Source organism: Macaca fascicularis, chromosome 2 (assembly GCF_037993035.2).
Source record: "Macaca fascicularis isolate 582-1 chromosome 2, T2T-MFA8v1.1".
Lineage (NCBI taxonomy): Eukaryota > Metazoa > Chordata > Mammalia > Primates > Cercopithecidae > Macaca > Macaca fascicularis.
In genome coordinates this window covers 111,410,622-111,437,056 of record NC_088376.1, presented here as the reverse complement: position 1 = coordinate 111,437,056, position 26,435 = coordinate 111,410,622, and the positions used below count along the sequence as shown (strand labels likewise).

Genomic DNA, 26,435 nt, shown 5'->3' with positions numbered 1-26,435 from the left:
GGGGAGGTGGAGGAGGGTCCTCACTGGAATTCTCTTTGCAGCGGTTGTCACCACCACCACATCCACCACTGTGGTGCATGCCCCTTATCCTCAGCCTCCAAGTGTGCCGCCCAGCTACCCTGGACCAAGCTACCAGGGCTACCACACCATGCCACCTCAGCCAGGGATGCCAGCAGCACCCTACCCAATGCAGTACCCACCACCTTACCCGGCCCAACCCATGGGCCCGCCGGCCTACCACGAGACCCTGGCTGGTGAGTGCCCCTGCTGACTCTAGCCCTGCCCAACTCCCTGAGTATCTGCCAGCATCCCTCGGGCACCCATCCCAGAGTACATCACTGAATAGGCCTCTGCCCCTTTCTGCTCACCTGCCACTCATACTCACAGCCAACCAGGATCCTCTCTGCTTTCAGGAGGAGCAGCCGCGCCCTACCCTGCCAGCCAGCCTCCTTACAACCCGGCCTACGTGGATGCCCCGAAGGCGGCCCTCTGAGTGTTCTCCGACCTCTCTGGCTGCCACTTGGTTATGTTGTGTGTGAGTGGTGTGCAGGCACGGTTCCTTATGTCCCAGCCGTGCTGTGTGTGTCCTGCCTGTATATGTGGCTTCCTCTGATGCTGACGAGGTGGGGAATGATCCTTGCCAGAGTGGGCTGGGACCAGACTTTGTTCTCTTCCTCACCTGAAATTATGCTTCCTAAAATCTCAAGCCAAACTCAAAGAATGGGGTGGTGGGGGCACCCTGTGAGGTCGCCCCTGAGAGGTGGGGGGGTTCTCCAGGGCACATCTGGAGTTCTTCTCCAGCTTACCCTAGGGTGACCAAGTATGGCCTGTCACACCAGGGTGGCGCAGCTTTCTGTATGATGCAGATGTGTCCTGGTTTTGGCAGTGTAGCCAGCTGCTGCTTGAGGTGATGCAGGCGAAGCTTGGGATCTGACCAAGTTGGGCTTTGATTCTTTAGGCAGATGTCCCATTGTTCCCTGGAGCCTGTGTCGTGCCTGTTGGGGGTCAGGCAGCCTCCTGATGCCAGAACACCTCAGGCAGAGCCCTTCTCACCTGAGAGTTGTCTGCCTGGACTGTCCCCTGTCCCTGCATCTTCCCTGGGACCACCCGGAGGGCCACATCCACACACAGCCTAGCTGCCCACAGGGAGCTCTGCTGCCCTTGCTGGCCCTGCCCTTCCCACAGGTGAGCAGGGCTCCTGTCCACCAGCACACTCAGGTCTCTTCCCTGCAGTGTTTTCATTTTATTTTAGCCAAACATTTTGCCTGTTTTCTGTTTTAAACATGATAGTTGATATGAGACTGAAACCCCAGGATAGTGGAGGGAAATTGGCTCAGAGGAGACGGACAACCTGGCAACTGTGAGTCCCTGCTTTCCCTGACACCAGCCTCATGGAATATGCAACTCTGGTACCCCAGTCCAGGGTGTTCTGGCAGCAGGGACACCTGGGCCAAGGGGCCATCTGGACCAAAGGTGGGGTGTGGGGCCCTGGATGGCAGCTCTGGCCCAGACATGAATACCTCGGTGTTCCTCCTCCATTACTGTTTCACCAGAGCTGTCTTAGCTTCGAATCTGTTGTGTTTCTGAGTCTGGGGTCTATACTCTTGTTTATAATAAATGCAATCGTTTGGAGCTGCTGCCCCCTTTCTTCCTGGCTGCTGGGATTGGGATCAGGCTGTACTGTTTCCATCAACCATTCGGGCTTCTCGTGTTTTCCCTACTTTTATTGAGCTCAGATAGTTGATCATCCTGCTAGGGAAAGTGAGGGACAAACACTATGCCCTCCTCCCCAGGTCCCTGAGTGTGGGCAGAGGTCTGGACTGCCAAGAAGGGTAGGAGCCAAGTGACCACTCAGTGCTGGAGGAGGGGGGGGTCTTTATTCTTCAGATTTTCCTTCTTGGCCTACTCCCCAGGTGCAGCCAGGGATAGTCCATACAGTGTGGCCACTGCCAAGGTCAGGACGGCCAGTAGACCCAGTGGTGCCAGCAGCCCCTCCCTGGGTAGGGCTCCAGGGTCCTTCATTGGAGGAAGATCCTTGGGTCTCCTTCTCTCTCCAAGGCTGGGACTAGTGTTCCTGGTTGTGGCCAGGTGTGCAGGGGCTGTGACAGCAGATGGTCTTGGCTTGGTCCCAGCAGAGGCTGTGACCCCATACATGGGCCTGATGGTGCTGAAGGGCCTGGCGTGAGCATCTACCCACCGCAGCAGGGCCTGTGGTCTCCACTGACAGATGCTGAGCAGGGCCAGGACATCACCCTCAGCCGTGTGCGAGTCCGGAGGGGACTGCCCATACAGGCGTGTGTAGATGCTGCCTAGGCTGTAGCTCTTCCTTGGGCCGTGTTCTGAGGGGCTGTCTGCTCGCTCCACGGCCTTCAGCGCAGTGATGCTATCCACACAGAAGGCACCATCCAGAGCACTGGTGAGGCCCAGCATAGCCAGCTCTGCTTGGAGCAGGGGGAAGTCATAGCGGTCACCATTGTGTGCCACCAGGCACCAGGGCTGTGGCTGGCGCCGCAGGAAGGCTAGGAGCAGGTTGGCCAGGTTGTCATCGAAACATTGACGCCCATGCGCTGCCAGCACAGCTGTGCTCAGACCTGTGATCTCGCTGGCTGCAGAGCTGCAGGCTTTTCCCGGAGCCACGCACAGGGAGAGCTTGTCCACCACACGCGGTGGTGGAGGAACTGTGGGAGGTGGTCCCTGAGAGGTGGGGGGGCTCTCCAGGGCACATCTGTGGACAGCCAGCAGGCACAGCTCCGTGACCTTGGGCTGGGAGAAGGGCAAGCCAGTGGCCTCCATGTCGAAAAAGATGAGGGTCTGCATGGGCCCCGGGGGCAGGGCCTGCGAGCCCATGGTTGGGTAGGACCTGCCGCTGAGCCTGGGGAGGAGCATAGGGTGGGTGTGTGAGTGCCCAGTGTTAAGATCCGAAGGGGAGGGAGTGGGGTAGGGGGTGGGCAGAAGCACATCTCAGGCCTTCCCTGCACAATCCTGCCCTGTCTGTGAGCTCCAGGGCCCATTTTCAGGCAGGAAGTTGGAGAGGGTGGGGTGGTTTCCTTAGTGGGACCAGCACATTCGACTGTCTGAGAGGGCTCCCTCTTCACATGACTTGGCCCCTCCCCTAGTGCCCCCTTAGTCTGGGGTCGGGGAACCCATGGCCCTCCTGCCCTGCGCCATCCCCTTGGGGAGCCACACTTACCGTAGCAGGCAGGCAGGCAGGCAGTAGTGACTTTGCTGCACACTCTCCCGCGGCTCTCGCTGGCAGCAGTGGCGGGAAGTGAAACTTGGTATGGGCCCGCCTACAGCCCCACGTGAGCCAGGCCCGCCCTGCTCGTCAGCCTGCCTGGTCTGTCCCTCTCGCCAACATCCGTCCCCCCACCCCCACTTCCCCGCCCCCAGGGGACCCCAGAGGCCTTCTGAGATCCACGGCTGTGGCCTGATGGTGGCACAATGCACCGGGCCATCACACCAATGACAGGCAGCTGGAAGGACCAGGGCAGTGGCGCCAGACCAGCTCCCGGTGTTACACACTGCTGGGAGCTCCTGCTGCAGCCCTTTCGTGCCCACCTGTGGGTCCCACTTTTCCAGGCTTTCCTGGTTTAGGCCTGGGCCAAGAGCCACCTCCTTCCCTGCCACACAATGGTTTCTTCCCATGGCCCCAGCCCAAAGCAATGACTCAGGACAATTCCACAGGCAAGGCAGGGCTCCTTCCTCAAGGCAGATCGGTTACCATGGGGACTGGGGCTCAGCAGCAGCCAGGGACAGGAAGAAGGATCCCAGCCACTCAAGGTCCCGTCCCGGTCCCGCTCCACCCCTCCCACTCCGCCAAAGAGATTAGACTCAGGAAACAAGGCCAGCCGGTTCTCTGGGCAGTTCCTGCTGGTCACTGCTTTAATCAGTTGATGTGGTAAGGAAAGGAATGGTGCTGGTGCCACCATGTGGCTGGACACTCAGGGCCTCAGCCACACTCCAACTCGGGGTCGTCCACATCGGTTTCCGCGGCACAGAGGTCATCCAGGGCTGCCTCTGAGACAAAAAGGAGAGGTTCTTGGTGAGGGCCCAAAGGTGCCAGGGCCTAGGGCGGGTCCCACCTCTCCTCCCCCAACGCCCGCAGGAACTAACCAGTCCCTTCCAGACCCAGGCCTTGCTCCCTCAGCTACTGCAAACAAAGTGATACAAAAGCAATTCAGACACAGGTATTTCTGGAAAAACTGTGGCTCTGCCAGGCACATTCAACAGATAGGAGCAAAAGGCAGCCCAATATGCTTGGAGAAGAACTGGGGCAGAAGATAAAAGAAAATGACCCCAGTGCCGGAACAGGCTGTAATGGGCAGGGGCCTGCTGAGGGGATGCCCAGGAATATGAGTTGTTGGGGAACCTCAGGGAGAAGCCGTGGGGGCTGGGCGGGAGGGCCTCTGGCAGGCTCACCTTCACAGTCGGTCACGTCAGGAAGCCCGCGGATGAGCATGCTGACCCCCGGCATCACCTGGTCATACTGATGCAGGACCTCCACGCAGTGCATTATGAAGAGCTTGTCCTTCTGGGACAGGCCGTGCAGCAGCAGCACCGTGTCCCGCAGACAGCGCACTGTCCGCCTCTGCTGGTCAGTCCTTGGGGGCCCACCTGCCCTCCGCACTGTCAGCCACTGTCTATGCAACATCACCGTGAGCGCTCTGACCACCTGGGAGAGAGGGGGCACAGACTGAGGTCTGGTGCCACCATGGCCTGCACCCTAACAATCCATTCAGCCTAGCCACCTCAGGTGAGGGGGTTTGCAGTGGGGTCTACAGTCCTTGCACAGAGTCCCCTTACCACCCACAGAGCTGCCAGCTGTTGGCCCCTGCCTACTCACCTCTACATTACACTGGCAGTTGGAGCCAGTGACTAGGGGCAAGGGGCTCTGCACACCAAGCTTAGCCAGGAGCCACACCACCTAGAACAAGAACAGATCAGCTCCATCGTGGGCAGAAGACCAGTGCCTGTGAGGGCTTTCTCAAGCTTCTGTAAGAGTTCACTTACTTCAGCAACTGCTTGTCTGCACAAATGGGGTCCAAGAAGTGGTGTGGGACCTTCCCAGGGCAGACCCAGGACGAGCACCCATGTCTCACCAGCAACCCACCTGCCTCCAGACCCCCATCCTGCCCCCAAGCCCCAAAGCCAGGACAGGTTCAGTCATCAGGCAACTCTGCCAATTCCTGTCTGCATTGCATCTGTGTAGTGCACAGCCCCCAAACTGAGTTTACCTCTTTAGCTGCTTGATATACTCGTTACTAAAATGAACTAAAGCTCCTTTTCTCCCCAGTAGAAAGAGGAGATTCTGTCGGTTCTTAGGATGGGGTGGGGACAGTGTCCAGAAGGGGCTCTGGAGTTTTTACCTCTTGTTCCAGCTGGAGCCATTGTGTCTCTGAGGCCACTCTGTCAGGCCGTGATGTGATGTACATGTACAGCAGCAGCAGGAGGCAGTCTTCTGAAAAGGACAGTGCACCTCTCACTCAGGGTGCCCTTTCTCATGAAGAGCCTGGGCTACATGCTGCAGAAGTCCTCCGAGGCCCTTGACCCTGTCCCCACCCCAACACTTCCCTTGATCTGCAGGAGCAGTCCAGACGCCCGCCCCACCCTGCTTTACCCGAGTGGGAACAGAGCTGAGGTGCCAACTGGTCGTGGTCCGCAAGGAGGGAGAGGAGCTCAACAGCCAGCACCACGCCAGGCAGGGGTGTCTCTGGGCTGAGGCACTTTGGCAGCACTTGGAACACACACTGGAACCTAAAAGACAAGGACCCAGAGAGAAGTGACACTCCCCAACCACAGCTTCATAACCTACCCTCACATTCCACTAGAGGTAACAGAAAATCGAGCAAGGCAATACGAACAGGTGAGTTGGTTCAGCCAGACTTGGGTTTCAGTGCTGGCCTGACCTCCACTTACTTACTATGAAACTTGTTTCATGTGAACAAGCAGGCACTTCCACTGCAAGACTGCTGCAGTGAGAGGACAGGCCCTCATCTGGCATAGCATTGCCCAGGAAGTGGGATGACCTCCTGGACCTGGGATGCCTGGCTTCCATATGCTCCCAAACAGGGATGCAGGTCCTAACTTAGGTGGGAGAGAAATGTTCTGTGCCCATAGAAGGATCGGCCAGGGCTCCACAACTGATAAACATGGCCTTGGCTATAGTTGGATCTTATGAGACCTCTTGCAGGGCAAGAAAAACCATTTTCTCTACTTGTTAGAAAACGTATCTGCTGCCAGTAGGAGAATGTGCCTACTGTGGGGTGTGCAGGAGGGAGGAGTTCTGGGCACACTGCCACAGGTCTCAGGGGCAAAAGGAAAGCTATTACCAAGAAACCAAGCCCCAAGGCAACTGCTGCTGTTTGCTAAACCCACATAGCCTGGAGAAGCACGGTGGACTGGCCTGGTGGGTGGAGAGAAAAGCAATTCTGAAACACCCTGTGGGGACTGGCCAGCTGTGTACCCCTTCAGACATCTGCAGTTTCTGAGCACAGAAGGTCAAGATATCCCTCAGTATGTCCTTAGGAAGCAAGGTCTCACTATGTGGGGTGAACTCACTTTAGAGCAAATCCTGCACAGCAGACAAAAAGTTCAATGCTTTTTAGTTGCCAGGGTGTGCAGACCTTTGCGGGAAGCTTCAATTTAACATGGTTGTTACCTGGTTTCATTACTGGGCTGTAAGAAGCCCAATATCTGCCACTTGCAAAAGGTATTGCAAGGAAAATCCACCTTTATATACAACACAGTGGTTTCCAAGTTATTTTTTGATAGTGTAATAACTTTTTCTTTTTTTTTTGAAATGGAGTCTTGCTCTGTGGCCCAGGCTAGAGTGCAGTGGCATGATCTCAGCTCACTGCAACCTCTGTCTCCAGGGTTCAAGTGATTCTCCTGCCTCAGCCTCCCAAGTAGCTGGGACTACAGGTGCCACTACACCCAGCTAATTTTTTGTGTTTTTAGTAGAGATGGGGTTTCACCGTGTTAGCCAGGATGGTCTCAATCTCCCGACCTCATGATCCACCCGCCTCGGCTTCCCAAAGTGCTGGGATTATAGGCGTGAGTCATCACGCCTGGCCCATAAGAACCTTTTTAAATGAAATTTTATGAAGAGCCCCAGTACATGAAATAGATAAGCACCCAGCCATGGCTATGTTTTGAATGTCCCTGTGGACAAGCTCAACAGGAATGGAATAATGGTGTGTCTACCACCAGCAAAAACATGGTTTCTGGGATTCTTTTTTTTGAGATAGGGTCTCACTCTGTCACCTAGGCTGGAGTGCAGTGGCATGGTCACAGCTCACTGCCACCATGCCTGGCTAATTAAAAAAAAAAAAAAAATTGTAGAGATGGAGTCTCGCTTTGTTGCCCATGCTGGTCTCAAACTCCTGGGCTTAAGTGATCCTCCCACCTTGGCCTCCAAAAGTGCTGAGATTACAGGCAGGAGCCACTGTGCCCAGCCTGGGATTCATTCATTTAACAATTATTAAACAAATAACCAAGGCTGGGCCCAGTGGCTCACACCTATAATCCCAGCACTTTGGGAGGCCAAGGTGGGTGGATCACCTGAGGTCAGGCATTTGAGACCAGCCTGGCCAGCATGGTGAAACCCTGTCTCTACTAAAAATACAAAAATTAGCCGGGCGTGGTGGCAGGCACCTGTAATCCCAGCTTCTCAGGAAGCTGAGGCAGGACAACTGCTTGAACCTGGGAGATGGAGGTTGCAGTGAGCCGAGATTACACCATTGCACTCCAACCTGGGCAACAAGAGTGAAACTTCGTCTCAAAACAAAACCAAAAATAAACAAACAAAACAGCCACTATGAGCTGGGCCCCTGCTGGGCACTTGAGTGCTGGGTCTGCCTGATCCCACTGCCTACACTATACTGCGGTGCTGTGTCCAGCTCTGAGTACCACCTTTAGCATGGGCCAGACCAACCAAAAATATTCAGATGGAAACAGATCAGGAAACAGCAGTGCTGAGCTCAGAGATGAGATGGTTTCAGATACATTCAGCCAGTGGAATCATTCCAACATAGAAACTGGCCCTTTGGTAGAGTGCTGAGAGGGAGACTGGATTACTGGATGAGGGGATGGGCTGGCTGTGTTCACAGTTCTCCCCAGTCTTGTGGCTCTGGAATCCCAAGGGAGGAATTTATGATCAGTGTTCATTCGCTAGGTTCACTGTAATACTACTACCCACAAACCATAAGAGGAACATGCCACCCCAGATGCATGCTAAAGATGGGCACAATGACAGGCAGAGACTCCAGCAAGGTCAGCCTGCAGATCCTCCCCACATCCTCTGCTTCCTTAGGGAACCCACTAAACTTCAACGTGCTTGTGATATATGGTCTTCACCTTACCCACATCTCAGGTTCAGAGGCCCCTTGTCTTAGCCCTTGTTCTGGGACAGGGCCCTCCTCCACAGAGGTTAGCAGCCTCCTTTAATCATGTGTGCCTTCTGCTTACCTGTTGTTCAGAGGCAGAATTAAACCAAATAAACGGCCGGGCGCGGTGGCTCAAGCCTGTAATCCCAGCACTTTGGGAGGCCGAGACGGGCGGATCACGAGGTCAGGAGATCGAGACCATCCTGGCTAACACTGTGAAACCCCGTCTCTACTAAAAATATAAAAAACTAGCCGGGCGAGGTGGCGGGCGCCTGTAGTCCCAGCTACTCCGGAGGCTGAGGCAGGAGAATGGCCTAAACCCGGGAGGCGGAGCTTGCAGTGAGCTGAGATCCGGCCACTGCACTCCAGCCCGGGCTACAGAGCAAGACTCCGTCTCAAAAAAAAAAAAAAACCAAATAAACCACTTCCTTGGTTCTCCCATTTGGTCCCACTTCCCATCACTTCAGAACTCCCTGAACCAGGCCTTAGAACTAACTAGTGTAGATAAGTCAAGATGTGAGCAAAGTACAAGAGACACGGGTTAGACCTTAACAGGTCAGGTGAGACCCACAAAGAATCATGACTCCTATGCTGCTTTATACCTGGGCAAGAAATCAGAGGAAGTGTTTTCGGCTAATTTCACCAAAACCTTAAGGCACTGGGTCAGGACACTGGCTTGAAGGTGACCTGTTGCTGCAGAAGAGAAAGCCAACAGGTGAAGAAGCATCTTCAACAGTGGGTGCTGTCCTTGGTCATCAGCAACCCCCCTTGGGGCTGAGGTCATATCTCCATCACTAAACCTGTGAACCAGGCTCCCATTTCCTTCCCCAGCAGCAGAATCTGCCCCAACTCGTGACAGTAATAGGGAGACCACTGCTCCGCTGTGGCACACCAGGTGCTGAAGAATGCTAAGTGCAGTCACAGAGAAGCCTTCCAGGATGCACACTGAGTCCTCAGGGTTGGTCTCTACCCCAGAGCTCACGCGGGAGGAATGTGTCGGTGAGTCCCCAGGTGCTCCACTTCTCTTAGCAGCTGCCAAGTCCTGCAGGGCCTGGCAGTGTAAGCCGATGAAGAACTGTACAAGGGGGAGGAAATGCACGGCTCCAGGAAGCTGGCAGAGTGGGAAGGCCCTTCTGCCTCCCTCTGCTGGGTCTCCATCACGTGAGCACTCATTCCTGGCAACCAGATTCAGTCCAGTGAATGCCAGGTTCTGTGCTTCTCTCAGGGCTGAGAGGGAAAATGACCCATCCTGAGAACCTGTGGTCCTGAGGCCTGACATTCCAGCCAAGGTACTGGCAACAAACACAAAGAAAAATAGGTAAGTGTGGGATGGAGATAAGGTCAAGGGCCCCAAACAGCTTGCCTGCCAAATTCTCCAGGCTCCCTGCCCTTCCCACAGACTTCCCAGGCTGGCTAGGACCAGAAAGGAATTTGCTTCCAGGAAGCTCCTTCCCAAACAAGCTTTCCAGGAGTCTTATGCTTACCTGCCAAACCCTGGTGGCTGCAGGGGGGTGCCAGCAGGAGACTCAGAACTACTACTCAGGAGGTGGCACAGGCTTAGGGATGACCCTGGGATCAAAGGCTGCTTCAGGAGCAGGTTTATCAAAATGGAACCTGTGAAGACAAGGTGACTCTAGAAGGTTCTGACATGGGAGATCTTTTCTGTGGCCTCAGAAGGAAACAGTAAGGACTCTTTGGATGCCAACTGTCCTCTAAGTTGCCACTAAGCCCCAGGTAGATGCCTGTGGGTGCGGAAGGCTCTGGGACATACCTGCCTTTGGCCCTTTCCACTTTATAAAGTCTTCTGCTTAAGCCACATACTTTGACTTCCCTGGACTCCCTGAAGGACTGCCCAGGGCGCCGGTTCTCAGAGGCCTGGGCAATTCTTCTGCATATCACTCAGAGCCATGCAGGCCCCTGCAGAAGCAGGGATTCTGGTACCTTGAGTGTTTGATCTCTGTCTCCAGCTGTCAACAAAGCTTTTCTGGGCCTCTTCTTGTTTTATGGAGTCACCTCTCAGACTGTGGGTCTTACTATCTGAAATGTGATAAAATGTAAATCAAAACTTGAGCACAAAAGCATGGGCATATTAGAAACTTTTACATGCAATGAGTTTAAAACACAGGCTGTTCTACTTCTTCCACCTTGGATCAAACAAGAGCCAAAGCAGCTCAAAAGCCCTGCATTTTTTACCTTTCTTATGTAAAACAGGAACTCATACAAGGAAAGGAAAAGAAAATCAAGCTGTTTGCCTCACTCAAAATGAGGCAATTAGATAAAACAGTAACCACTAACATTGACATGGTGCTTGTTATGTGCTAGACACTGTTCTAAGAGCTTTACACACATCAGCCCATTTGTTCCTCAGTGACCCTACAAGTAGTTATCATTAGCTCTGTTTTACATATAGGGAAACTGAGGCACAGAGACTAAAGGACTTGCCCAAATTACATAAGCCAGTAAGTAGCATTACTGGGACTCACATCCAGGCTATTGGGCTCTACTGCCTGCTTGTAACACTACTGTACACTGCCACTTTAGCTGCTAGATTCCAAAAATGTAAGTGGGCTGCAGTTTCTCAGAAGTGTGTAATGGCCAAGGATTTGAAAGGTTGATGGTAAAAAGAGGGTCAATGTATCTGATTTATAAGATACATTGACATAGCAGTCTGAAAACCTACTGATGTTAGATTGTCTCTCTCAAAAAAACAGCAGCATCCCCTCAACCTGGACTGAGTTATAAAAACTCAAAAGCTGGACTACAAAAGGAAAACAGAGGCTGGGCACGGTGGCTCATGCCTGTAATCCCAGCACTTTGGGAGGCTGAGGTAGGTGGATCATGAGGTCATGAAATTGAGACCATCCACGCCAACATGGTGAAACCCATCTCTACTAAAAATACAGAAATTAGCTGGGCATGGTGGTGTGCACCTAGTCCCAGCTACTCGGGAGGCTGAGGCAGAAGAATCACTTGAACCTGGGAGGCAGAGGTTGCAGTGAGCCGAGATCACGTCACTGCACTCCAGCCTGGTGACAGAGTGAGACTCCACCTCAAAGAAAAAAAAAAAAAAGAAAAGAAAAACAGGTTCCTGCATACTACTGATGGTTTAAAAATATACCCACAACCATGATGGCAGGTGCCTGTAATCCCAGCTACTCGGGAGGCTGAGGCTGGAGAATCACTTGAACCCGGGAGGCAGAAGTTGCAGTGAGTCGAGATCGTGCCATTGCACTCCAGCCTGGGTGGGTGACAGAGTGAGACTCCGTCTCCAAAAAAACAAACAAACAAAAAAAGCCCACAAATGCTTTGACACACCTCCCTTCAAAGGGTATAGCTTGATTTCCCCTCCTTGAGTGAAGCCCAGACTCAGTGATTTGCTTCTAACAAACAGAATGTGGCACAGGTGACGCTGTGTGACTTCTGAGGCTAGGCCACAAAAGGACAGCTTCTGCCTGGCTCTCTCTCTCTCTGGATTTGCTGGCTTTAGAGGAAGCCACCCACCAGGTTATAAGGATACCCCGTATCCATGTGCAGAGGCCCATGCGGCAAGGAATTACACTGCCAGTCATGTGAGTGAGCCATCTTGAAATAGATCCTCCAGCTTAAGACAAGCTTTCAGTGATTCCAGTCCCTGCAGAGATTGTCCCCACTGTGCCCTGTCAGAATTGCTGATCACAGAAATTGGGAGAAAATAAATAACAATTGTTTTAAGCCACAAATTTGGGTAGTTTGTTAAAAAGCAATAGATGACTTATGGACTTACCCTCTCTGCCCACCAGCGGCTTGTATCCTGACTCTGTCTGGCAGGGGTGGGGAAGGGACATGTTAGCACTAAAAGACTCCTTTGTAGGAAAAGATGTTTTTCCAAATTGTGGAGAACATGCTTCTGGCTTTATAACCACAGAAGGGTTTTTCCTAGGACTGGAAAAAGTTAACTATGAAAGCAAAGTAATGATTCTACTAAAACAATTCAAAATACCTGGTTACAAAATTTCTAACAAACTTTAAACTTTTCATGTCTAGGTGTTTTAACCAAAGGTTTTATCTATTATGTCTACCATTCTTTGTCAGGGGAGCAGTGCAAAATTCCAGGCATTTGGTTTTCTTTTTTAAAAATATTTTTAAATTTTAATTTCTCTATAGAGATGGGGTTTCGCTAAGTTACCCACGCTGGTCTGGAACTCCTGAGCTTGAGTGATCCACCCACTTTGTTCTCCCAAAGTGCTGGGATTACGGGCATGATCCACCGTTACTGGCCAATTCCAGGCATTTTGATCCAAATCGTTGAAAAAGTTTTTTACTCATTTTTATATTTTTCTAATCATCCAAAAATATAATATTAGCCAAAATTCTTTTACTATTCTTTATTATCACTATTTCCAATTCCACCAAAACTTTTTTTTTTTTTTGCGACAGAGTCTTGCTCCGTTGCCCAGGCTGGAGTACTGTAGCATGATCATAGCTCACTGCAGCCTTGACCTCCTAGGCTCAAGCGATCCATCCACCTGTAATCCCAGCCTCCTGAGTAGCTGGGATTACAGGCACACACCAACATGACCAGATAATTTTTTTTTTTTTTTTTTGGTGAGACAGTGTCTCACTCTGTTGCCCATGCTGGAGCCCAGTGGCACAATTATGGCTCACTGTGGCCTCGACCTCTTGGGCTCAGTGATCCTCCCACCTCATCCTTCTGAGTAGCACAGGGACTACAGGTATGCAACCACCACATCTGGCTAACTTTTTATTCTTTCTAGAGATAGAGTTATTTCTAGAGATTGGGTTTCACCATGTTGCCTAGGCTAGTCTTGAACTCATGGGCTCAAATGATCAGCCCACCTCAGCTTCCTAAAATGCTGGGATTACAGGCGTGAGCCACCAGGGCCGGTAATTTTATTTTATTGTTTTTTTAGTAGCAGTGGGGTTTTGCTATGTTGCCCAGGCTGGTCTCGAACTCCTAGCCTTAAGCAATCTTCCTGCCTTAGCCTCCTGTGTAGCTGGGATTGCCTGTGTAGCTACCATGCCTGGTGCAAAACATCTTTTCAATGTGGAACAAACTGTTTTTTTTTTTTTTCTGGGACAGAGTCTCGTTCTGTTGCCCAGGCTGGAGTACAGTGGTGTGATCTTGGCTCACTGCAACTTCTGCCTCCAGGTTCAAGTGATTCTCCTGCCTCAGCCTCCCAGGTAGCTGGGATTACAGGCGCATGCCACCATGCCCAGCTAATTTTTATATTTTCAGTAGAGACAGGGTTTCACCATGTTGGCCAGGTTGGTCTCGAACTCCTGACCTCAAGTGATCTGCCCGCCTCAGCCTCCCAAAGTGTTGGGATTACAGGTGTGAGTCACTGTTCCCAGCCAATGTGGAACAAACGATTTTTTAATAGTCACAAGACTTCCAGGCTGGGTGTGGTGGCTCACACCTGTAATCCCAGTAATTTGGGAGGCTGAGGCGGATGGATCACCTGATGTCACATGGTGATATCCCGTCTCTACTTAAAAAAAAATACAAAAAATGCCGGGCGCGGTGGCTCACGCCTGTAATCCCAGCACTTTGGGAGGCCGAGGCGGGCGGATCACAAGGTCAGGAGATCGAGACCACGGTGAAACCCCGTTTCTACTAAAAATACAAAAAATTAGCCAGGCGCGGTGGCGGGCGCCTGTAGTCCCAGCTACTCAGGAGGCTGAGGCAGGAGAATGGCGTGAACCCGGGAGGCGGAGCTTGCAGTGAGCCGAGATTGCACCACTGCACTCCAGCCTGGGCGACAGAGCGAGACTCTGTCTCAAAAAAAAAAAAAAAACAAAAAAAAAAACAAAAAAAACCCAAAAAAACTAGCCTGGCGTGGTGGTGTGTGCCTGTAATCCCAGCTACTTGGGAGGCTGAGACAGGAGAATCACTTGAACCTGGGAAGTGGAGGTTGCAGTGAGCTGAGATCATGCCACTGCACTCCAACTTGGGCAACAGAGCGAGACTCTGTTTCAAAAAAAAAACTTCCAATAGAATGCAAAGACTTTAAATAGAAAAAGAGTTATCAAAATAAGTATCAAAATTTTGATAAACCTATTAAGTATGTTGAAAACTGAGCAACTTCTCAGTGCTAATGTCTTTATGTTAGAGAAGCAGTGTTAACCCTCTGATCTGATCATATAATGCTGAGGTCTTTCTGTTACTGATGTGTGAAGAGGATCCCCTCAGCTCTCTTATGTGGACAATGCAAGGCATGGAGAGTTCAGTTTCACACACTGCCCATTATGAGCAAAGGCAGCAGAATGTTCAAAACCAGAAGATGCCCTGACACTTTTCAAATCTCAAGGCTGGGCCAGGCACAGTGGCTCATGCTTGTAATCCCAGTAGTTTGAGAGGCCCAGGCTGGCAGATCATTTGAGTCCAGGAGTTCGAGACCAGCCTGGCCATGATGAAACCCCATCTCTAAAAATACAAAAAGTAGCCAGGTGTGGTGGTGCATGCCTGTAATCCCAGCTACTCGGGAGGCTGAGGCAGGAGAATCACTTGAATTTGGAAGGTGGAGACTGCAGTGAGCCGAGATCACACCATTGCACCCCCGCCTAACAGAGTGAGACTCCATCTCAAAACAACAACCACAACAACAAAAAACCACAGCAAATTTCAAGGCTGATACTGACAGTGCCAGACATCTCTGTAAGGCAGAGGGCAGGACAGATCATTAACAAGTTGAGGCCAGGCACGGCGGCTCATGTCTGTAACTCAGCACTTTAGGAGGCCGAAGTGGGAGGATTGCTTGAGCCCAGGAGTTCAAGATTAGCTTGAGCAACATAGTGAGACCCCGCCTCTGTATAAAAACAAAACAAGGCCGGGCTCAGTGGCTCACGCCTGTAATCCCAGCACCTTGGGAGGCCGAGGAGGGTGGATCACGAGGTCAGGAGTTTGAGATGAGCCTGGCCAACATAGTGAAACCTCATCTCTACTAAAAATACAAAAATTAGCTGGGCGTGGTGGTGTGTGCCTGTAGTCCCAGCTACTCAGGCTGAGGGAGAATTTTTTGAACCCAAGAGGTGGAGGTTGCAGTGAGCTTGAGATTGTACCACTGTACTCCAGCCTGGGTGACAAAGTGAGACTCTGTCTCAAAAAAAAAGAAAAACAAAAAAGTTGAGCACATCTGACCACAAAGAATGGGGCTGTTGGACAAGGGTCCCCAGACAGCAAATAAGAAAAAATATTCCAAGTAGCTGGAACTAAAATACACTCATGCTTGCAACAAAATCAGTTAAACAAATTACATAAAAGTAAAGACTGGCCCACCCCCAAAATTTGGAGATCATTTCTCCAGGTCTTTCTTTCTTTTTTTTTTTTTTTTCTGAGACAGAGTCTCGCTCTGTCACCCAGGCTGGAGTGCAGTGGCGTGATCTCAGCTCACTGCAAGCTCTGCCTCCCAGGTTCATGCCATTCTCCTGCATCAGTCTCCTGAGTAGCTGGGACTACAGGCACCCGCCACCATGCCCGGCTAATCATTTTGTATTTTTAGTAGAGACAGGGTTTCACCGTGGTCTCAATCTCCTGACCTTGTGATCCGCCCACCTTGGCCTCCCAAAGTGCTGGGATTACAGGTGTGAGCCACCACACCCGGTCCGTTTTTCCAGGTCTTTCTGGTCCAGAGGAATTATGTTTGTAAAGTGCCATATAGTGGCAGCATTTCTAGAGTATGGGCCTTTATGCTGTGATGTCTCAAACCACGCAAGCTTCATCTACACCACCTCTGAATCCTTCAGGAAAAGAGGATCTCTGTCCAGGTGGCAGGGTCTAAATGACCTTCATTTAGGACTGGCCTGACATTGTTATGCAGATTGTTTACTAAATAATGCAAAACTGAACTATCCCTCCTCCAGCACCATCATTACCTGACATGGGAAACAGAGGGAGCAGCCAGTTTATTTGCGCGTTCACTGGTCTGGAGCTTTGTCCTTAATTCATTCATCTCTGCATCTTTAAACTGGAGTTCAGACTGCAATGATTGGAGCTGGAAGGCAAAAGAAACATGCTTGTAGTGGCCCCATCATATACACAAAAATATCTCTGGGCTTCAAAATCACAAGCCAGTAAAAGACAAACAATGAAAAAATACATATGAAAGTCTGCTGTGACATAAACGTCCTAAAATATCAAACATTAGCTTTCTTTCTGAAAGACAATATGGTGCGCTAAAAAGATAATGGACTCTAACTATTATAAGGGTAGTTTGTGAGGGTTCAAATACCAGCCCTGGCTGGGTGTGGTGGCTCAGGCCTGTAATCCTAAGCACTTTGGGAGGTTGAGGCAGGAGGATCATTTGAGTCTAGGAGTTCGAGACCAGCCTGGGCAAAATAGCAAGACATTGCCTCTACAAAAAATTTAAAAAATAGACCGGGCGCAGTGGCTCAAGCCTGTAATCCCAGCACTTTGGGAGGCCGAGATGGGCGGATCACAAGGTCAGGAGATCGAGACCATCCTGGCTAACCCGGTGAAACACCGTCTCCACTAAAAAATACAAAAAACTAGCCGGGCGAGGTGGCGGGCGCCTGTAGTCCCAGCTACTTGGGAGGCTGAGGCAGGAGAATGGCGTGAACCCAGGAGGCGGAGCTTGCAGTGAGCTGAGATCCAGTCACTGCACTCTAGTTTGGGCGATAGAGCGAGACTCCGTCTCAAAAAAAAAAAAAAAAAAAATTAAAAAAATTAAAAAAAGAATTAAATACCAGCCCACCATTTACTAAATGTCTTTGAACTCTAGCTTATTTGAAACATAAAATGCCTGTCTTCATCATCGTTGGGAGGATTAAGCAGAATGATGAGTGTAAAACACTCAGCACAGAGCTTGGTAAGGGGCTCTATGTCAGCAGTAACATACTGACCTTTATTAACCAATGCAATGGTGCACAATTCCAGGTCTTCTTCAAAGTTTGGGAAGAGTATTTGGAATAGTTTACCAAGACACTGTGCAGTATAGAGACACCTGCTGCTCTGGCCTGTAGGTGCCACACCCAACAGTAACTGCCATCATTCCCCAAGCACACTCTGTGCCAGGCCCAGCACCAGACACAGTAAGTGCAAGAACGTGTGAGTCTCCCAACAACCTTTCTGGTTATGTTTTGGAACAGATAAGGGAAATGAGCCATGGAGCTTAAGTTATTACCTTGAGATCACCGCTAAAGTGTGATGAAGCCTGGATTCAAATTCAGGTTTGTCTGACTGCAAATTCCTTGCTCTTCATCACTTATACAGAAAGTTAACTATTGCGGTTAGTGTTGGGCACAGGTAAGTGCTTAAAGTTTGCTAAGTTTGCTGAATGAAACAATGAGAGAATAAGATCCCATGTCCTGATTGAAGCATGGGGAAGTGCTGAGGGAAAGTTGTGGTAAGTACTGGATACCTACTGTTTTTCTTTCCAGAATAGCATTTTCCTCTCCCTGAGAAACAGGCTGGGCATGGTCGCTCTTGCCTGTAATCTCAGCACTTTGGGAGGCCAAGGTGGGAGGACTGTGTGAGCCCAGGATTTTGAGAACAGCTTGGGGAACATAGCAAGACCCCGTCTGTACCAAAATTTAAAAATTAGCTGTGCCTGGTGGTGTGTGCCTGTAGTTCCAGCTACCTGGGAGGCTGATGGGGGAGGACTGCTTGAGTCTGAGAGGTCAAGGCTGCAGCAAGCTGTGATTGCACCACTGCACTCTAGCCTGGGCAACAGAGTGAAACCCTGGACCTTGTCTCAAAAAAAAGAAAAAGAAAAAAGAAAAAAAAGTCAGTAATTTCCCTACCTCTGACTATTTTATTAGAATGAGAGCTATCATTTTTTTGCTTTTGGTTACAGCAATTGGCCAGGGACAGACACTTAAGTTAGACCAATCAGAGCCTTTCTCAGAATTTTAAAACTTGCAATGAGGAAGCCTAAGTCTTTTTTTGAGACAGGGTCTCGCTCTGTTGCCCAGGCTAGAGGATAATGGCATGATCGTGGCTTACTGCAGCCTCAACCTCCTGGGCTCAAGCAATTCTCCCACCTCAGCCTCCTGAGTAGCTGGGACTACAGGTGCACACCACCATGCCTGGATGATTTTGTTAATTTTTTCTTTTTTTTTTTTTTTTGTAGAGATGAGGTCTCACCAGTTGCCCAGGCTGGTCTCGAACTTCTGGCTCAAGTGATCCTCTCACCTCAGCCTCCAAAGTGCGGGATTACAGGTGTGGGCCACTGCACGTGGCCTTAAGTCTTAATTCTGCTCTGTATTTACAAAATATGAGCCCAGGAGCTTTTGGAGAACACACCCTCTACCATAATGATAGAGCCTTTTTATAGCATAGAGAATAAAAATGTCCTGGCAAGATTTAAGTCATTTAAGGCCCCAGCACACCCCTGTTCTTCCAAGACTTGGATATGGAAGCCAATACATTTCCTTTTAGCCTAAGCTAGGTCAGTTGAGTTTCTGATCTAGCAAAAGAGCCCTAATGTAAGCCTGTTTCTAGAAATGCTAAGCTAGTTATTCATTCCCGCCAAATAGAGTTTCACCTAAATCCCTTCCCAAAACATATCCAGACACTGGAAGAAGAGTGCTTGGCAATTAGATGAGAGCAGAAAGTATTTAAGATAAACAAATGTTGAAATCTCCCTGGAAGATTTACAGGCAACCCTGGTCAAAGGAACTCAGTGGGCAGGAAAAGCTGGTGCAAAACAAATGCTCTGGGTCACCTTTTTGGAGAATTCCTTTTCTTTGTCACTGAGTGCTTGGGTTTTCTCTTGCTCAAGAAGAAAATGTGATCTTCTCTGTTCCTCTAGAACGGATTCCGTCTGATGTAGTGAGTCTCGCAAAATTTTAATTTCTCCATTCTTAATGAGAACTTCTTCTTCCATTACTTTCATCTGTAAATACCAAATTAATCTCGTGAAAACTTTGTAAGAGAAAACTACTTATGTACTTTGTTTTAACATGTAGTTGGGGAGATGGAGAAAGCACAGGAAAAACATATCCTACAGATAAATGAGTACTCAAAATATATCCACAGCAACCAGATGTCACCATGGTCTGCTAGGCCTGTTCATGGGACAGCTGATATTCATCAAGACAGCTTAAGGATACACTTGTCACTCATGCATGCAGGTTCTTTTTGCCAGGGAGGGGGATCGGGTTGCTTAGGCTGGAATGCCGTGGCACAATCATAGCTCAATGTAACCTCGAACTCCTGGGCTCAAGTGATCCTCTCAGCTCAACCTATTGAGTAGTTAGGACTATAACGCATGTGCCACTAACCTGGCTAATTCTCACTTTTATTTGTAGAGACAGGGTCTCATTGTATTGCCCAGGCTGGTCTTGAACTCCTGAGTTCAAGCAATTCTCTCACCTTGGCCTCCCAAAGTGCTGGTATTACAGGCATGAGCCACCTTGCCTGGCCAGATTCCTTTTTTTTTTTTTTTGAGACTGAGTCTCGCTCAGTCACCCAGGCTGGAGTGCAGTGGCGCGATCTCAGCTCACTACAAGCTCCACCTCCTGGGTTCACGCCATTCTCCTGCCTCAGCCTCCCCAGTAGCTGGAACTACAGACGCTCGCCACTACGCCCGGCTAAATTTTTTTTGTATTTTTTAGTAGAGACGGGGTTTCACCATGTTGGCCTGGATGGTCTCGATCTCCTGACCTTGTGATCCGCCCGTCTCGGCCTCCCAAAGTGCTGGGATTATAGGTGTGAGCCACCGCGCCCGGCCGGTTTTTGTATTTTCTAGTAGAGACGGGGTTTCACCGGGTTAGCCAGGATGGTCTCGATCTCCTGACCTTGTGATCCGCCCGTCTCAGCCTCCCAAAGTGCTGGGATTACAGGCTTGAGCTACCGTGCCCGGCAAGCTTTTTTTTTTTTTTTTTTTCTTGAGACGGAGTCTCTCTGTTGTCACCTGGGCTGGAGTGTGATGGCACGATCTCGGCTCTGCAACCTTCATCTCCTGGGTTCCAGCTTGCCTCAGCCTCCCGAGTAGCTGACCTATTACAGGTGCCCGCCACCACGCCCAGCTAATTTTTGTATTTTTAGTAGAGACAGGTTTTCACCATGTTGGCCAGGCTGGTCTCGAACTCCTGACCTCAGGTGATCCACTGGCCTTAGCCTACCAAAGTGCTGGGATTACAGGTGTGAGCCACCATGTCTAGCTGGATTCTTTAGGCTCTAAGAGGCATTAACAATCTGGGTCAGCTGGGTGTGGTAGCTCATGTCTGTAATCTCAACACTTTGGGAGGTTGAGGCCAGGTGTTTGAGACCAGCCTGGCCAGAATGGTGAAACTCCGTCTCTACTAAAAATACAAGAATTAGCTGGGCATGGTGGTGCACACCTGTAGTCCCAGCTACTCTGGAAGCTAAGGCATGAAAATCGCTTAAAACCAGAAAGCAGAGGTTGCAGTGAGCTGAGACTGTGTCACCGCACTCCAGCCTGGATGACAGACTCCATCTCAAAAAAAAAAAAAAAAAGATCTGGGTCACATACTTTGCACAACTAAAATTCCACATTATATTCCTGGTTTTCTTAGGGACCTACAGATGGTGATATGAAGGGTGTCTGCTTTCTTGCAAAGCTGCTAGTGAAAATAGCAACCATTGGCCGGGCGCGGTGGCTCAAGCCTGTAATCCCAGCACTTTGGGAGGCCGAGACGGGCGGATCACAAGGTCAGGAGATCGAGACCATCCTGTCTAACACGGTGAAACCCCGTCTCTACCAAAAATACAAAAAACTAGCCAGGCATAGTGGCGGGCGCCTGTAGTCCCAGCTACTCGGGAGTCTGAGGCAGGAGAATGGCGAGAACCCGGGAGGCAGAGCTTGCAGTGAGCCGAGATCGCGCCACTGCACTCCAGCTTGGGAGAATGAGCAAGACTCCGTCTCAAAATAAAAAAAAAAAAAAAAAGAAAATAGCAACCATTATGAAGTTGTGTTCTTCACGTGAAGATATATGCTATAAATTCGTCTCAGTACCCTAAGTTTGTATCTCTTTTTGGATCTGGTATACAGTGTTTTTCTTCTTGCCTTTGCCATTAGGAATTTCATGATTTAGTTTCTTTCAGCCTAAACTTTCTGGCTGTCTTTCCCTAGTCTTCTCCCATGTCATAGGGATGAATCTAGACACTTGTTTTGCAATTTTTGTATATTTTACTGTACATGCTCTTAAACACATACGTGAATGAATTAGCTACAAAAACAGCAAGTTAAGTCACTTACCTTTTCTTTCAGTTCTTTGTATTGTGCTTGAAGTACCTCTAATTCAAAATTATCTTTAATTGGAACACTTTCTCTGTTTTTCCCCGCAGGATTTTTTGACATGCCATCTATTAATCTGTGGACCTTATGATCACCTGTAAAAAACAGTTCCATATACATTTCAGGACCCAACATTTTCCCACTTTCACCAGAAAATGCTGAAAATACCCACTTTTTTTTTTGAAATAGGGTCTTGCTCTGTCACCCAGGCTGGAGTGCAGTGGTGTGATCACTGCTCACTGCCACCTTGACCTCTTGGGTTCAAGTGATCCTCCTGCCTTAGCCTCCTATGTAGCTGGGACTACAGGTGTGTGCTACCATGCCTGGCTAATTTTTTTTTTTTTTTTGTATTTTAGTAGAGATGGCATTTCACCATGTTGGCCAGGCTGGTCTCGATCTCCTGACCTCGTGATCCGCCCGTCTCGGCCTCCCAAAGTGCTGGGATTACAGGCTTGAGCCACTGCGCCCAGCCAGTAACTATTATTGAATAATAAATAGATCATTGAGTTCTGGCCAATGAGATCTCCTCAGGCTTTAGATGAGACTCTTGGAATTGGATGAAGGATAGGGAAAGAGTAACAGGATCTGTTGTTTTAGAAGGATCATTTATGAATTTCAGCTGGTGTGGTGACTCATGCCTGTAATCCCAGCACTTTGGGAGGCCGACACGGGCTTATCACTTGAGGCCAGGAGTTTGAGACCAGGCTGGCCAATATGGTGAAACCCCATCTCTACTAAAAATATAAAAATTACCCGGGCCTGGTAGCACATGCCTGTAAACCCAGCTACTCAGGAGGGTAAGGCACGAGAATCACTTGAACCTGGGAGGTGGAGGTTGCAGTTAGCTGAGATCACACCACTGCACTCCAGCCTGGGCAACAGAGCAAGACTCCGTCTCAAAAAAAAAAAAAAAAAGAAGGATCATTTATGAGTTTGAACCATGTTCTTAGGTTGAAAAACACCTATATTGCTTACTAGGTCTTTCTCTGCTTTGCTTTCAAGAGCAATTCTTCCCAGCACTTTGGGAGGCAAAGGCAGGAGGATTGCTTAAGCCCAGGAGTTCAAGACCAACCTGGGCAACAAAAGGAAAAAACCCCATCTCTACAAAGAATTTTAAAATTAGCCAGGCAGCCGGGCACAGTGGCTCACACCTGTAATCCCAGCACTTTGGGAGGCTGAGGCGGGGTTTAGTGAAACCCCGTCTCTACTAAAAAATACAAAAAACTAGCCGGGCGAGGTGGCGGGCGCCTGTAGTTCCAGCTACTCTGGCGGCTGAGGCAGGAGAATGGCGTAAACCCAGGAGGCGGAGCTTGCAGTGAGCTGAGATCCGGCCACTGCACTCCAGCCTGGGCAACAGAGCGAGACTCCGTCTCAAAAAAAAAAAAAAAAAAAAAAATAGTTACTGACCACATACAATATGCCAGGCATGTTAGGCTCTACAGATACAATGGCGAGCAAAATTGATACTGTCCTTACAGAGCTTAAAAGACATTTGACAAATAATCACACAGATAAATGGAAAATTATAACTGTGATTAAGAACTGCAGAAGAGAACAAATACAGGAAAGTCTGTAATATGACAGCAATCTGACTTACGTGGGATGACTGGAACATTTCCCTAGGGAAGACTTGAAGGAGCTGAGAGCTGAAGGACAAGTAGGAATTAACCAGATAAGTGGAGATGAATGAATGGAAAGTATACTCAATGTACAAAGAAAGAACAATGTATAAAGTTCCTGTATTGTAAAGAAGCAGAGAGAATTCAAAGAAAGTTAGTGCAGCCAGAACCCAGAGAGTGAGAAAGGGCCAAATCAGGCTGGGCCTTGCAGGCCATGTTAAGGATTTTGGTCTTTACACTAGAAGTGGGAAATTATTAAAGGGCTTTCATTAGGGGTGTTCATGGCTGGGTGCGGTGGCTCACGCCTGTAACCCCAGCACTTTGGGAGGCCGAGGCAGGTGGATCACCTGAGGTCAGGAGTCTGAGACCAGCCTGGCCAACACGGCAAAATCCCGTCTTTACTAAAAATACAAAAATTAGCTGGGCGTGGTAGCGGGCACAAGTAATCCCAGCTACTTGGGAGGCTGAGGCTACTAGGGAGGTTGAGGCAGTATCGCTTGAACCTGGGAGGTGGAGGCTGCAGTGAGCCAAGATGGCACCACTGCACTTCAGCCAGGGTGACAGAGTGAGACTCCGTCTCAAAAAAAAAAAAAAAAATAGGGGTGTTAATGTATATAAGATAATAGTTATGTATATAACAGCCAGATTTGAGTTTTGAAAAGATCACTCAGAATGTAATGTGAAGCCTCGCTTGTAGGGAGTCAAGACTGGAAATGGGAAACCAATTTAGCAGACTATTGTTCAAGGGAGGACTCATGGCAGCATAGATCAGGCAGTTGGTAGAAGTGATAAGAGTCCAGAGAAGGATTAAGAAGGTAAGCTTGACAGGCTTTGCAACGAAATTAGATGTAGAGTCAAGGAAAGGCGAAGAGTCGCCTTGTGCCACTGGATGGAGAGTGGTGCTAGTTACTTCCTTGTGGTCATCATTCTCTGAATGTCTGCTTTGCCGGCACCATGCTAGAAATGCTGGAGGAGGACTGGGTTTCCAGGAAATGATCGTGTTGAGTTTAAGGTGCCTTGAGACACTCAAGTACAGATGCAAGGTGCACTCAAAACCTTTCTCTTTCTAGGAGTCCTCAAGACTTCACTCATTCCTCAACTAGCATGTAAGCTCCATGAAGGACAGTTTTTGTATTTTGTTCATTGTTAGCTCAGTTGCAGTTCCTCACGTTTGGGCACCTAGCACAGTTTACTGGTTGTATAAAAGAATAAATTTATTTCATCTCTTGCCTGTGTCAGACTCCTCCCATGCTAACACTGCCCAAGGGAGACAGTGGGCTTCATAAGATCTAAAGCCGCTCAAACTTGTCACAAGAATGGGTCCTCATGCATGGGTAGTGATGGTTCTGATGGTGGTGGTAGGTGTGTTCCAAGGATCTCTGCTTAGAACCAAGAACCAAGTGGCCTAAACTTTAGAAAATAAAGTAAAATGTCAACTTGGCGTTCTATGTTTCAAATCTGCTGTATGACCTGGCTAATTTATTTCCCCCTAAAATCAAAGGACCTTCTGGAAGACAACCGCTGCTTAAATCAGAGTGTTCCCATATTTTAAAAAGGCGAAAGGGCAGTGCTGGCCGCGAGGCTCCGAAGCCACAGCCATCAAGGCGATCTGGCGCGGTCTGCAACTCCCTCCGAGAAAAAGGCCGCGAGGAGCACTCACTGGACACGTGCTGAGCCGCGGCCGGACATTGGCTCAGGGCCTGTGACGCGAGGGTGTCAAGCTCCTCCAGGTCGTCGGCAGTGAAGTCCCCATGCGCGCCAAACGGGTCGTCAGGGTCCGGGGCAGCGGCCGCGGAGAAGCCCCGGGCCCGCTTGCTAGGGGGGTGCCCGGTGCCCGGCGGCGGGCCGGGGCGAGGCGCCGGGGGCTCGCTCCGCCTCTTGCTGCCTGGCGCGGAGGTCCCCGCCATGCTTTCCGCTCACCCCAAGTATCCGACAGCGACAAGCCACACTTGCCTACCGCCAGGCCCGAGAACCGGACCAACCGCCCGCGCGCCGCGGCTTGCCTCCACAACGAGTGCCCCGCCCCTGGCCCAGGGGCCAATCAGCTGGCAGGCGGAGGGCGCGGAAGAATGACGAAAGTCCCAGCGCGCCGCCAAACCCGGCCCTGCCGGGTGTTCAGAGGTCCACGGCTGGAGTTCGGCAGGTTTGCTGCAAGGACTCAGTGCCGCACGACCGGTTACCGTAGGCGCGGGTCGGAGGCGCACCAGCTCCGCCTCGCGGGTGGCTTTACGCTCTCTCCCTGGCACTCTGTGGAGGAGGGCTGCGCAGGAGCAGCTTGCCCTAGCATTTAACGCGTGTTGCGTTTGAGTCGAGCCAGGCAGCATTCAGGGATGTGGTCTCCGTGACCTCGTTTTCGTTCTCCCGCCAGACCTACTTCCTACAAGCCCCGAGGCTTTCTTGAGGAGAGTGTAATTTGTTGGATGAGGAGTATGAATAGAGCTGTCGTGTGCAGACATCTTCGGGTATAGTGAATGTTTCACATATGTACATTTGAGGTAAGCTTAGGGAGGAGGAAAGTCCAAGGAGGAGTGATGTTTGGAGCTGTTCCTGTGTGGGAGGGGGTGGGAGCTGCCCAGGCTGTTAACATTCATTCCTCTGAGTGCTGGAGTGTTTTTTTTTTTGTAAGCCCTGGTTGCATAGAATAGGGCTCAGGAGGTCAAGGAAGTCCCTCTGTAAATGGCACCTGGGCTGTCCTACAGGTTGAGTCAAGTTAGCAGGATAGAGGGGTAGGAGGCCGGCACATAAGACTAACACGAGAATTCTACATTGAAAGGGAAGCCACAGAAAGGCCAGGTCAGTTACCTGTGGCGAAGACAGAGGTAAAGCTTCACAAAGGAGCAGCAATTTGAGGTGGGCTTGCGTGCCTGACACATTTTATTGGGCAGCTGTGGTGTGCAGAACAGCCGCAATAGAGAACTGGCAATGGAGAGTAACAGGAGCAAGACCCTTTCAGCCTTACCTGCTCAGTGCCAAACTTCACCTGTGAGTGTCCCAGGAATGTTTGTGAAGGCATTAAATAAAAAGATTAAATGAAAAAGTGCTATCAGGGCCTTCAGTGTCTAAGGAGTTGAAAAGTTTTTTGGAGTAACTGGTAGTCTCCCTCAGATAGCTGCCCAAATGTTGCATGCTTAATTGCTGCAGGACTCTGGTCCTGGAAAGAGACAGGATTGTTCATTTGTTAAAGGGGGATAGGTTCCACCAAGTAACTTGCT

The 26,435-nt window shown here is 50.0% G+C and overlaps 3 protein-coding genes across 20 annotated transcripts in view; 1 reads left to right on the top strand and 2 right to left on the bottom strand.

The window, feature by feature from the left end:
- Window positions 1-1,632, top strand: part of SHISA5 (shisa family member 5) — a 37,518-nt gene extending 35,886 nt beyond the window's left edge. For 3 of the 9 annotated variants that reach the window (XR_012431102.1, XR_274632.4, XR_012431104.1), the window contains 3 exons: window positions 42-254; window positions 414-1,185; window positions 1,291-1,632. Coding sequence is in view for 4 of the 9 variants with exons in the window: in XM_005547027.4 (XP_005547084.1) it covers window positions 42-254; window positions 414-493 (293 nt within the window). In the remaining 5 variants the exon portion in view is untranslated. Of the gene's footprint in view, window positions 1-41; window positions 255-413 lie in introns of all 9 variants that reach the window. The other 6 variants (XM_065540556.1, XM_045386292.2, XM_015445850.3 and 3 more) reach the window with 3 other exon arrangements.
- A 74-nt stretch (window positions 1,633-1,706) lies between these two features.
- On the bottom strand, window positions 1,707-3,257 carry TREX1 (three prime repair exonuclease 1). Its single transcript, XM_005547019.5, has 2 exons — window positions 3,191-3,257; window positions 1,707-2,872 (listed from the first exon to the last, which is right to left on the bottom strand). The coding sequence occupies exon 2, from the start codon at window positions 2,845-2,847 to the stop codon at window positions 1,903-1,905; it is 945 nt and encodes a 314-aa protein (XP_005547076.3). The 5' UTR covers window positions 2,848-2,872; window positions 3,191-3,257; the 3' UTR covers window positions 1,707-1,902.
- A 593-nt stretch (window positions 3,258-3,850) lies between these two features.
- On the bottom strand, window positions 3,851-25,239 carry ATRIP (ATR interacting protein). 10 transcript variants are annotated; one of them, XR_012431099.1, is made up of 15 exons: window positions 24,884-25,239; window positions 21,566-21,699; window positions 19,067-19,237; window positions 16,257-16,375; window positions 12,148-12,305; window positions 10,326-10,421; window positions 9,869-9,998; window positions 9,367-9,676; window positions 8,987-9,077; window positions 5,618-5,754; window positions 5,367-5,458; window positions 4,844-4,924; window positions 4,420-4,672; window positions 4,114-4,150; window positions 3,851-4,017 (listed from the first exon to the last, which is right to left on the bottom strand). XR_012431099.1 is itself a non-coding variant. In XM_005547022.5 (14 exons), coding segments are annotated over exons 1-14 (2,346 nt in total). In that variant the 5' UTR covers window positions 25,131-25,239; the 3' UTR covers window positions 3,851-4,016. The 10 variants fall into 10 exon arrangements, 7 of the variants coding, with proteins under 7 accessions (XP_005547079.3, XP_005547080.3, XP_073888129.1 ...); XR_012431098.1 differs by lacking the exon at window positions 4,114-4,150; XM_005547022.5 differs by having other exon boundaries at window positions 8,987-9,676.
- Between the last annotated feature and the right edge of the window lie 1,196 nt (window positions 25,240-26,435).